General features: G+C 44.3%; 2 protein-coding genes across 2 annotated transcripts in view; both read left to right on the top strand.

Moving 5' to 3' along the window:
• T265_02339 (hypothetical protein) overlaps nt 1-4,413 on the top strand; it is a gene marked incomplete at both ends in the record, with an annotated part of 17,021 nt that extends 12,608 nt beyond the window's left edge. The window contains 2 exons of the mRNA XM_009166553.1: nt 1,433-1,716; nt 3,585-4,413. Of these exons, the coding sequence (XP_009164817.1) occupies nt 1,433-1,716; nt 3,585-3,904 (604 nt within the window). The remainder of the gene's footprint in view (nt 1-1,432; nt 1,717-3,584) is intronic.
• Nucleotides 4,414-6,901: 2,488 nt separating this feature from the next.
• On the top strand, nt 6,902-10,272 carry T265_02338 (hypothetical protein; the record flags this gene model as incomplete). The annotated part of the gene is made up of 2 exons (XM_009166552.1): nt 6,902-7,354; nt 9,733-10,272. 2 exons carry the CDS (start codon nt 6,984-6,986, stop codon nt 9,956-9,958), a joined length of 597 nt encoding a protein of 198 aa, XP_009164816.1.
• Between the last annotated feature and the right edge of the window lie 1,821 nt (nt 10,273-12,093).

Here is a 12,093-nt window from a genome sequence, read left to right as displayed (position 1 = left end):
TGTTCAAAGTATTCAGCCCACCGGTCAAGGCGTTCCCCCTTATTAGAGATGGTCGTTCCATTCTGATGTTTGATGCTTTCACTCACAGGTGGTTTCCGGGGACCGGTCGCACGGATCAACTGAAATAATCTCCGGGCATTACCGGCTTTCTGTATGCAGCAAGTAAGGCGACCCGGCTGATGGTACCACGCGACGGCCGATGTGGCATGAGAATATTGTTAGTTGTGTAGGGCATGGTTGTACGAGGGCTGGGATACTGCCAGGGCGCCCACACCTAGACAGGAGGACGATTAGGGTCCTCAACCAAAGCCTTTGGCTCAAAAGCCTAACCGCAAGGCAGCGGTGTTTGGCGGGAAATGCAAATGCATTACCATTTCTACGGAACAAGTCGCCATACATGTTCCAACCCCCAACCTGGAGGGCCAGGAGACAGTGTTCGTCGGAGCTCTACCCATGGACCATCTTGGTATGAGAGACTGTGAGCATCGTGCGGACACTCCCCAGTATAGCTCAATGGGTCGCCGAGGTACACAAACCGCCACACCACGGTAAGGTCTCTTCTCTTCGTGGCGGAGGGGTTGTATTTATTTCATAGTGTTATGGGGGGTAGAGGAAAATACTGAAAGTACCAAGGTTCAAGCTTCGGTACATAAATTGAAATCTCATCAAGATGTCTGAATTGGAGAACGTTATGTGGAGTCGTCCTGTCTCAGTTGACGCATCCTATTCTTCTCGCTTTACTTAGTTTCTCGTCTTTCTATTGAAAAGTTTGTTCAAAAGGAACTGTTTAGTAAACGCGATTTCACGGCTTACACAAAGTTGACTGGATGCCCGTACCTACGAGAACATAACTGACCTTTCCATACAGTGACCAACTCAATTGTGCGAAAACCATTAGGTTTAATTTCTCAATTAGAGTTGTGCTCAATATCGTATTGTATTCCCAACGAACCATTATTACCACAAATCGATTGAACTTTACTCGGAGGTCAAAGTCCGTGAAAGATCACAATGCTAGAAAGTAGCCAGATGCACACCCCCACTTTTCACGTGTTTACGAGGATTCGAAAAGTATGAAGCCGTGTGCTTGGACTGTGTACAAACGGAGTGGTCAGAACTGACCAGTCTACCTCTTTTGCCCGTATCCATAGATGCTACTCAGCGAGATCTTGTGACTCTGTGGTTAGGAGTTCGTCTTCTTCACTTACAAGAAGAGCGCAATTCTGACCGACTGAGAGGGTGAGCACTCTTATGGGGGCCAGTGTTTGGCGATTAACTATCATAAGAGCCCACGTTTTCTTTTATCTAGATTGAGTCATAAAATATCCACTAGAGACATTTGTTTTGGATAGTTGAATTTTCATTGCTGCTGAGTCATATGAGTGGTTTGCATGGCGAACTGTGGTAAAAACAACTAACTTTTTTCGCCCAGTACTCGTTTTGATGGAGAATTCACAAGTCAACGCACTCTGGTACCCAAGGAATCATTGGCGAATCGACCGGTACGTTCCACCTATATGTCAAGCAGTGCTATTGAGGCGGAAGATAGTTCGAGCGATGGGGAAGAGAATCAAGATATCGTATCTCTTACGGACGAACGGGGATTACCTCATTCTGACCTCATTAACTTTGGTGGACGCTTAGAGAAGACCATGTCTTGCAGCCTTGAAGACGTCCATGGATTGGAAGTATCCTGCGATCGACGTTCTGTTGAATGTGAGTGATTCACCTTTTTACTGTCCTACCGGTGTGGTTTTCTTCATACATATGGTAAAAACGGTAATAATCTCATTGATAGAAGACTATTAGTGCTCCATAAATATACAAGCTAGTACAGAAGCTTCATAAAACTACCGAAATCGTCATGTAGGGTGGTGCATGTTCAGCTCACAATCTCGACTGCAGAAACCACAGGGATTTTTCTTCTCTTACCAAACTTTGTTTCACCTTTCCGATATTTAGGGAATTGTGTTGAGCGTAAAGAGAAATCGAATTTGAGTTCTGCCGCGCCACTGAATGAGTAGGAACTCCTCCAGCGAGGAGGGCAATAAGTGTGTGTATATATTGGTGGAGCGTTGTCCCAGTTTGCTCAAAACCACTGTGCTCATTCGTGCCCAACCGACGAATGTTGTTAGTGATTGGTTGCTTTCGAGGTTTTAGTTTTGGACTTGAACTGGCGAAGTTAGTGTAACCTACACCGAAAAGCTGAGAAGAATCATGCGAATTTTTCTTGTTATTGATGGTAGTCGGTTGTGCATATCCCGTGAGCCCGTTAGGTCATAAGTGAACTACCACTGTGTGGCTTGCACAGGTGCAAGCAACTACTTAACCTTTCTGAAGTATCTTTACTGAATGGAAAACGCGACTTTCGAATTCTTTTAGCCGAACTGATGTCCTCCTGCCAGTCTACTATCGTTGCTTTTGAGGGGTAAAAGAATCACGAGCTTTTATTACGCTTTTTGTTTGAAATTGCTTGCAGTCGCTCACAAAACCAGTGAACAATTGCTTTGTCTTTTTTGGTGCTGAGTAGCACTGTGTCCCATGAGCTCTATGCAGCAAGGACTAATATACTTGTGATAATTTGTGTTTGTTACGGTGATAACAATATAATAATCGTTCAGCCGTAACGCCCTTCCGATGTCTAGCTGACACGCTACCCGAAGGAAGCACGAGGACAGATACTACCAGGTCACTCCAGCCCGAACAGGAGCTGTCGTGATGTCGGGGTTGCGTTCAAACCACAGACACTCCGGTCGATAAGTTCACGCCGAAACCGGCGAGCTGTGTCGAACGTGTTGCGGTCATGATTGGGGATCCTTGATGTGAATACTTTTGAGCGGAATGGAAACTGACGGAGAAAATAACTTGAAATGTGCTTGTTTGTCATCTTGCAATTAATTTTTGTCTGTCAGACTTCCCCTTCGCAAATCTGGTGTGACTCGCCATTCTAGGTTCCTGTTTCCATAAAATTAACGAAGTCTGTCGCCGACAATCATGTACTGGTTACTCTCGAACGCTGCAGTGATAATATGGCTTTCGCCTGCTGGCCTGTTCGGCGAACCTCTGTTCTCCTAATATAGACCCGTTTGGTAAATCCGAAGCTTACTTGCTTACTCATATCAGTTGACTTCTCGGACTCCTATTCACAGTTGCTCTGTGGGTATCTTTGAGTTTGGGAACTGTAGGTGGCTTGATCAGGAGAGGGTCAGTGTGGCAATCCTTCTGAAGAGTATTCAATTACGCGACTGATACGCACCAGACCGTATGGCTTCATCCTGTACTCTAAGTGCGAGTCGGTCACATTCCTGGTCAGCCACCTGCACCCAATGGTATAGTCTTCAATCACCAACCGGAAGGTCGTGGATTGAGTTCTCCTTTGAGCGAGGAGTTCATTGTTGTAGGTTCACAACAAGGATGTCACAGCTGCACAATTGGTCTCGTTTTTCTGGACCGAACTATCTTTAATGGTGCGCTATAATTGCATTCGAAGTTAGGGTGGTTTCTAGGTTCGAATCAAACCATGTGAGTTCCTGTCATTGTGTTTACTGATTCATTTTTCCCCCCTTCCCCTCTCTTCCACATAGCTTTACCGTCGACTCCATCTTCAACCCATTTCCTTCGTCGCTATAAAGGTGGTGGAGTAGCCCCGTGTGAGCCAACATGTGAAACTAACCTTACTGTCTCCATGACTTCGGACTATTCCGGTCGCCGGTGTTTATTTGTCCCCAGTCCATTCAGTGCTCACCGAGAGGGTGCTCTATTCTGTGTGGACAGTCCTCATCTTTCACCAATTTTACCAGCGAGTCGTTCTGATTCCCCACAACCTCCGCATGCCTTCGATGAACAGCCCGACAATCTGGTTTCTCCAGGATTTGGTTGGAACCCGATTCGCCGATTATCCTGACCGAAGTTTTCCCAGTTCGTGAAATGTTTTAATTGATCTCGAATGACAATATATGGAGTCGTAAATTTGCATTTTCTAGCGATATGGAGAACATTTTAATCAACTTCTGTTCCTATAACACATTCCCCGCTCTGGCACATATGTTGACCATTCAAATATTGGCTCTGCATGTGAGAATTCTTGAGCACTTATGAGCACATTTGACCTATTAGGTGATGTGATTTTTTATGGTGATTTCACATGAGTCACACTCCGCAATCGAGGGGGCTGTAGTGTATTTTTATACCACCGCATGCTTACTGCATTGATTGAGATCTGTGCGGATCTCTGTTTGTCTCAAATGCACAACTGATTCACTAGTCAAACGTGTGTACGATCTATGTATACATTTGTATGGCTTTTTTTCCTGCAAATACACCCCTTAGGGTTACAGTGACCAACCTCTTTTTGAGGACTGTTTTCCTTCTGTTTAACCAGATGATTTGGAAGGTGTTGTAATTATGGGGGTACGATACGAGTGAATCCCAAATTACTTGACTTTATTTCACCCGCTGCCAAATCTTTGTAGTACTCCGTCATCTGGGGGGGTCTGCGGATCCCGAAATGTTCCCCTTGGGAATGACCAATCAGAACCATATCCCATACTTCTTTGCTCCGGAACTAATGTTTGTATCTGGGTAATTTTTGAAAGTTTCCCTGAAGACAGCACAGAATTTTTCATTCCATCCGAAGCGAATGCCTTTTTGTATCCGTAATCCACACAACCATCTCGACATGCTGCACCTATATCACCTTGATCAAACCCAGTATCTGTGGTCCCAAGAACTAGTGTTTTTCTAGCTAAGCGTGTATGAAAACGGCTGAGAACGATAAATTGTCACCAATATGTAAGTAAGCGTTCAGCTGTAGCACCCTTCCGGTGCCTAGCTGCCATACCACCCGAAAGAAGCACGAGGGCTGGGATACTGCCAGGTTGCCCAAGCCTAGACAGGGGAAGTCGAGTGGCGGAGGTCGGATTCGAACCACTGATCTTCCGGTCAGTAAATTCGCGCTCTAACCACTTGGGCCATCTCGCCCCACCACCAATATATAATCTCACATAACGACGAAAACAATTCTTAATACTTGAGACTCATTCGTTGTCATCTTACTCCTTAGTTGCACTATCTCCGCTCAACGGGCAAACAGTGTTGTCCGTGTGTCTGAGGATAAGTTGTCGCCTATTTCATGTCAAGACCAGTCAGATTGACATGACCGTTTAGTGTACCTGCTATGTTTATGGTATAAATCCATCGAATTTATGGTAGACCAATATATATATATATAAGTAGTGCAGGTCATTTCCGTTATGGTATTTCTACTTGAGAAGTGAATCTCCTTTTTCGGTTCTCGGGAAAGGTTGCAACTGAAAAACACTATGCTCCAAAGATTGCCTCGGTAGCGCTGTTAACTGTTGGGAAGACTGGGTCTAGTTTGGTCGAATATTTCATCCCTGGCTTGACTTGAGTCTTGTCCGTGTAAAACAAAAACAGCTCATACTAGCTGTAGTGTTTCCTCGTAGCAGGGAATAATCGAACTTGCGGGTTCATTGCATCCGGACGTTCTGAGCAGCTTTAGTGTGCGTGCAGTCAAGTAGTTCGTCTCTGGGTATGCAATAAAATCCCTCAGCAAGAGAATTTCTAACTTCTCCAAAGGTCCACACCGTGAGCATCACAATAATTAAGGTATTTCTACCTTGGACAAGGCAAATGATCAGAATTTCTCTGTCTAATTGCAGTTTTTTTTCTTGTCGAATATCACCTGTCATTCTTTCGAACTCATGCACTCGTAGATATATTTTTGGAATGCTGGTGGAGTGTTGTATGTTGGACACCGTGGCTGATGGTGCGCAGCCGGCTGAACACCAGCTACTCTTCAAGTCGGTTTGTTTTTATTTTGGGTCACATAGAATCTGACCGTCAGTTGAGCCCCATTGTGATGTGATTGCTTTTTGAGACCTGTGATGCACACTATCTTGAGTTTGGGAAGCTTGTTTACAAAGGGAATTCGCACTGCGTCAAATCCAGCCAGTATGTGGTGAGTCATTGAGGGATCTGACAATGAACAAATGGATACGAGAAATCCTTTCAAATTTGTCAGTCACTACACTTATGCGAGACTGCTACAAATGGAAGCTGTAAGGAGACGTCTTCTTTGGATGGTACTCGAGTTACTAAGGTCATCGCGAAGCAAACAGAGTCATTAAATTTCAGATTTACTACCTAGACAGTATCAAATCAAAAGTAGATACAAAAACCTTAATACAGAGACCTACAGTTGGTCGCCATTCGTAGCATGATTCCGTTGTGGAAAGCTCCCGGGTTGGTACGTGAAATTGGATATCGTTTTCACAACCGGCACTTGCTGGCTGGCACGGTTTAAACCCCGATATAACATATGGCCTATATGCCAAAGCGCATGAGGCACTTACTGTAATGACCTCGTGGAAAAGGGCCACAATAAGCTCAAAGGAACCCTTACAGCATGAAATTTGCTACTTAGGCGAAACGTTACCATTTACTTTGAGTGGATAAAGTTGTCGCCTGTCGAAGCGATACTTGTAATCGGGAAGCGTTATCCGGGGTCTTCCTCGCTAAGTTGACTTGGTGCACTACCATCGGGAGAAAACCTTTATCACTAGGCAACCGAATGCTCCTAACCGACGTCGGTATCTCAAATGGAATAGTGGGTATATGCCTCAAAAAAGCCTGAATCACAACGGCACTCTTTGACACTTGGCTTGGAAGACCAATCGACATGATGGCCGCAGAATTTGCTAGAATCACATTCCCCTTCCTACTATTATGATGCTCATTCAGTTTCTTCAAATTTCAATACTGTCATTGTAAAGCTCTTCATGGTCCATCACAGGATTCATCACTGCTTTATTTGCGTCATTGAGTGGCGGACGTCCCAAGATCAGTGCTATCCACGTGACCAGCACTGGTCATTGTTTCACGCGTTTAGCATCTGATCACGTGGAGCATTTGGGCAGTCATTAATCGAATGTGGCATTCAAAACATCACATTGGCCTTGAATATGGCCCGAGTAACTGGCGGTACCGTTCAACAGCAAGCATGTCTGAAAGAACAAATCGAGAGGGAGGAGGGAGCTGCTTTGAGATTTTTTGTTCAGAATATGGACAAACTGTCACTCCCTTCCGGTGCTTCTGCCGTACTCAGAAAGAAGTTGGAACAAACGAAGATCGATGCGGCACGGTGTGATCGAATGGTGGAGGAGGCAGCTAAAAGAATGGAGGAGCGGAAAAAGCTTGCTATGGAAAAAGAAAAGGAACGTATAATGAGGCCAGTAACTTCTGAGTATCTGTCCAGCAAACTGGATATGCGACCAGCATCTCCACCAACAAAAGCTCTACTCTATGAGGGGATTTCTCATGACCGCCAAGGAAGGTAAATTTTCTTATTCTGTTCGGATGTCGCTAATAGCCCCCCGTTTATATCTTTGCCCCTTGAGAGCATTCAATAGGTATCGGGGACAGAAGTCAACAGATCAAACTACATTATTCATCAATGGAAACGCCTATCCCCTAGGCGGAGCAGACTCGAACTCTAAGACCCTTTTAGACTTCTATCCTGAATTCATTCTCTATAGCTTCTTCGCGTTCATAAGTACACCACTGACCAGTCGATACAGTTACTTCAGTGAGAGAGTGCTGTAACTCTCGTTGACCACTCTACTTAACGACCGACTGTATGACGAGTAAACGTGCATGGTCGGTCCTGCGTGTACCAATAACAACAAAATGCACCCCATTGTGCACCGGGTCATATCACGGGAGCAAATTTGGGCGATATTGTGGAGTGCTTACCGCCACAACTCGTCCGTTATGCAGTTAGCCCCCGGCCGCCTATCCGTAAGAAGCATATTTGTCTGTTGTGGGCCCACTTCTTCATTAGTTTAAAACTGGATAGCCGCATAACAGTACTGATGGTAATGAACTATTTGGAAGCCAAACACGTAAACTATCTGCGTCGCTATGATCTTGCCAGCAGAAGAATTATTTCTACGTTTGGTAGGTTGGTTGACATTCAAACATACCCATCGTGGTGACCTAATGTCATAAATTGCTTTCCGGGGTCCGTCACGGTTCATCTAGGGTTATTTAATCTCAATACAGACTCGGTATTTTCATTGTGGGATAATCGAAAAGGTCTTTTTCAGAATGTAATTTGCAGGTTCGACTGGTTGCAAACTTAGAACGGATGATTTGTGGATGCATACTTCGTGGTTCTGCAGCTAACTTGCCCGTTTGAAATATGTTTGTGGCTGATAACGTTTGGGAAAATCAAGGACCTCTATAGGACTTATCCGAATTTACGCTTTCAAGTCCAACCTGCTGTTTTCATGTACCAGATGTTTAGGCGAGGTGAAAATGGTGGGAGTAAACACAGTTGAATTTGAGGGATCAAATTAAGCTAATTCCAGCTAGCTGCACATGCTCCCATTTATCTGACCCCTGGGCTTCGCTGAGACTGATTAGGTGAACCCAATTTAATTAACCATAGCTTGACGCTACGAAATTTCCAAAATGCTCCTGTAGAATCACACATTTTAGAGATTTCAGTTATTTGCTCACAGGTCACGTCGTGCTGTGTGAATTGACCATCGTCATTGTGCGAAGTCTACTCATTAGCAGCTAAAAATCGTTGCACCAAAATGTGTACAGGGCGTCGAACACTCAAATCCATCAGTGTCTGGTGACTAGTTGCATGATGAATTTCAGTTTTTTTTCGGGATACCCCGCCGAAACTCTTATACTAGCTGCATGATGAATTTCAGTTTTTTTTCGGGATACCCCGCCGAAAACTCTTATTTACAATTTAACATCCAATTTCAAACATCCTTAGGTCCAAATTTTTAACACGCATTTACTTCGAAGCTTCCAGAGGGCGTGTGAAAATCCCCCCAACTGCAATGTTTCTGATGGCAAAAAGCATTCCTTAAAGTAGTCAAGCTGGTGACGCATATTCCTACTGCAGGGTGTCAGGAAAATATATAGATTTTAGTCTCGATTTTCTACTGGAGTTCAACCCCAAATTGAAATGAATGTTCTGGGACTTGTACTCAACAGCAGTGATTTAGATTATTAATGTTCATCAACAGTCCTGATAAGGGGCCTTGTCGTCTCCTAGCCATTATGATGTTTCACGTTTGTATATTGTGGACCTCCTGGTGGAAGGGGGCTGATACTGTAGCTTTGATGCAAAGACTCCCCTTCCAATCTTCTCAAGGAGGGCCCACTCTCACTGCTAGGTTTAGACATCAATTGCCTCTGATGCGTAGCTGTCCACACCTGTTTCACCATTTCATGGATGAACGGAATTGTAGCAGATATAGTCATTCTGAAACAGGTACAGGGTTTATAGCTGATGATATTGAGGGACATAAGAGGACTCAGAATTCGTATCTACACTGTCTACGTTGGATTACTCAGCTGGTGCTTCTTATCGTCCCCGGTCCATTAGCATTATTCTGTTTGTCCTGCATTATTGCTTGAAATATCTGGCAATGTGTCTTTTCCTACGTCTACACTCAAACGCTACAGTAGCGTTAATAACAAAAACCATCTAACTGACTTCACTCGATGACCGGTTGACACGCATTTCACGCATAGAAACTGTACCTTTGCAGGTGGTCAATTTTTAGTCTACGGTGAGTGGGGCTCCGATCGGTCGCATTGTTCACTGGCTGGTTTACATATTTGAGTAGTAAAAGACTTGTGTGTAACTTTCTTCCGTCTAATTTTATTCGCCCCTGAATTTCACAGGTATCAGTATCTGAAGAAGCGCTATCGAAAGGATCCTGAAGAAAAATTTCCTTTTCCCATGCCCATGTCCTGGGATTACGGATGGCGTCTGTCGGATGTTATCAAAAGCGACGAAGTCAAAAAGTCTCCCTACGGTCGAATTGCAATCGTTAAGAACACCTTTTTCAACCGTACTGGAGTTTCTTTCGGTGAACCAGCAGAACCAAAGCCCTGGTACAGTTGTTAAGAGTGAACAACACGTCAGCTTGCAGTGTACAGTCGTCCAACTTGATCACGCACAAACTTTGGTGCGTCTCCTCAATTGGAAGTCGTTTCCAAATCAGCTTCAATTCCAACCAACCCAGGATTAGGTTTGCTAAAGACACTTCGAATCTACGAGAACCTGATCTAACCCTGATGATCTCTCGATCAAGTTAGAAAAAGCTTATTATTTTTACGCTTGTATTTTTGTCTTAGGGCTGTCAGACCCACCAACCGTGTCGAGTTACCACTAGATAATGAGGCATCATGCAACCTATGAGCATCTGTGTGTCATCCGTGTGTTCTGAATTATTCAGTAAGTTCAGGTAATCCTTTTATCCTGGCATGATTATTCTCTAAAATCTAGGCCACAAAGGAGAGCTGAACGCAAGGGTAAGGGCATTTCTACTGGGGATTAGTTTTGGCTGCTATCTTCGATCACCTACGATAGTGAACCCAGTGGATCCGAGCTAAGTCAGTCATTGCCCCCATTACGGTTTGACCGGGTAGCTTACCAATGCAGTAGGGCTGACCGTGAAGACCCAAGCCGATAAGATTCCTGACCCAAGTGATCGCCAGTTCAAAGCTGATTCAGACTTAGTTGCCGAATGAATTGAAATTATCTGTGTGGTAAGTAAACCGAATACATAGGGCCGTTAAGACTCGTACACTAACTGGCAAACGATAAGTTGACGGCTGACATATCCAAAAAATTATTTAAAATTACTTTGGGCATACTCAGTTCGCACGCCCAGCCAAATATACTGTTCTCTTAACAGTATTCGGGCCAGATAGGTAACATTTGTGTTTTTTTCTGATTTGTGTAAGCGAAGTTCATACCTCAGGTACTTTCGGGGATATACAGCTATTGTCGACACAGCCTTCAGCCCTTCATGGGGGTAAGAGAACGTCGTATGAACCGAGTGCCGCATAAAAGACTGTCACCGTTCTACGAATATGCGCTCTAAAGACATCCCCACCACTAGTTTTTCACAAAGTACCGGCAATGCTTCTCCTACACTATTTTTTGTCGTCTTTTGGCAGAAAACCCGACAGACGTAAGCTCCTTAGCTCATTTCCCACCCTTTTAGGTCGAACAGGGGTAGGCCTAGCAGAGTCCGCCGTATCAGTCGGTGTAGTTTTAGTACTTTGACCCATCACCCTGTAGGTACACATAGACTGATGTGTGGGTGTGGGTTTATGCTTCAGTGATACGCGTCCTTGATTGTAGCGTCTAACCTTAGTCACAGAATTGGGTCTTTGTGTGCCATGCTCATCAATGTCATCCAGACAGTCCCGCTCTCATAACAGTGCAGTTAATCTGGCTAACCTACAGTTAAGAGGAGGGACTATAAAGTCAAGTTTCACTCTTATTAGAGCTTACAAACAGTGCACGCCTTTCACCAAGCCGGGATTTGGAATCCCGGTTGACATGTGAGACGATAGTATTGCTACCACTCCATGGGCTAGAGGGAAATTGTCATCACCATCATCCTACTTTGCCATTAGGCAATAAACGTACTTAAGCAGACGTTTTTTTAGTTTAGATGCCTTTTTTATTCCAGTGAGTTGGTAAACACAGTGTTTAATTTTCAAACTGTTTCCTCGGGAGACAGTACTCTGTAGTTTAGTTACGGTGAAAAAATCCCCGGCTTCTCCCTAACTTCCCCATGCTATCGTTGCAGAAGAGAGCTGAAGTTCGATCGTTGGATTACATTTTCCGCCAAGATGAAACTGATTACACTTTTTGCGGTCCCGCACACAACCGTACTATAAGCTCAAACACAAGCGCCTTTTTAATTCCAGTTAGTTTACTGGGTAGCGTGTTCAAATTCCCGCCTCAAGTAAAATCAAGTCAGATAAAAGGCTCAGTACGTCATGTTTTATTCTGGATGTTTATACGATCATTTCAGTTGTTTTTAAAAGTGTTTCGAATTTTAGGTAGATCCTTGGGTTTTGCGTCAGCCGTTCCAGCTGCAGCTTCTTCATCCCGTACTGGCTGTCTGTGAGCTCAGTCTAGTGGTTTGAGTTTCGGACATTCAGGATGCATAAAATTCCTGGGCATTATCATACCTTCTTGGCTTGCACTGAAATGTTAAATAACAGATCCAGGTCAGCACC

Source organism: Opisthorchis viverrini (assembly GCF_000715545.1).
Source record: "Opisthorchis viverrini unplaced genomic scaffold opera_v5_28, whole genome shotgun sequence".
NCBI lineage: Eukaryota > Metazoa > Platyhelminthes > Trematoda > Opisthorchiida > Opisthorchiidae > Opisthorchis > Opisthorchis viverrini.
The sequence above is the reverse complement of the archived record's forward strand: the minus strand, read 5'-3'. Positions and strand labels throughout refer to the sequence as shown.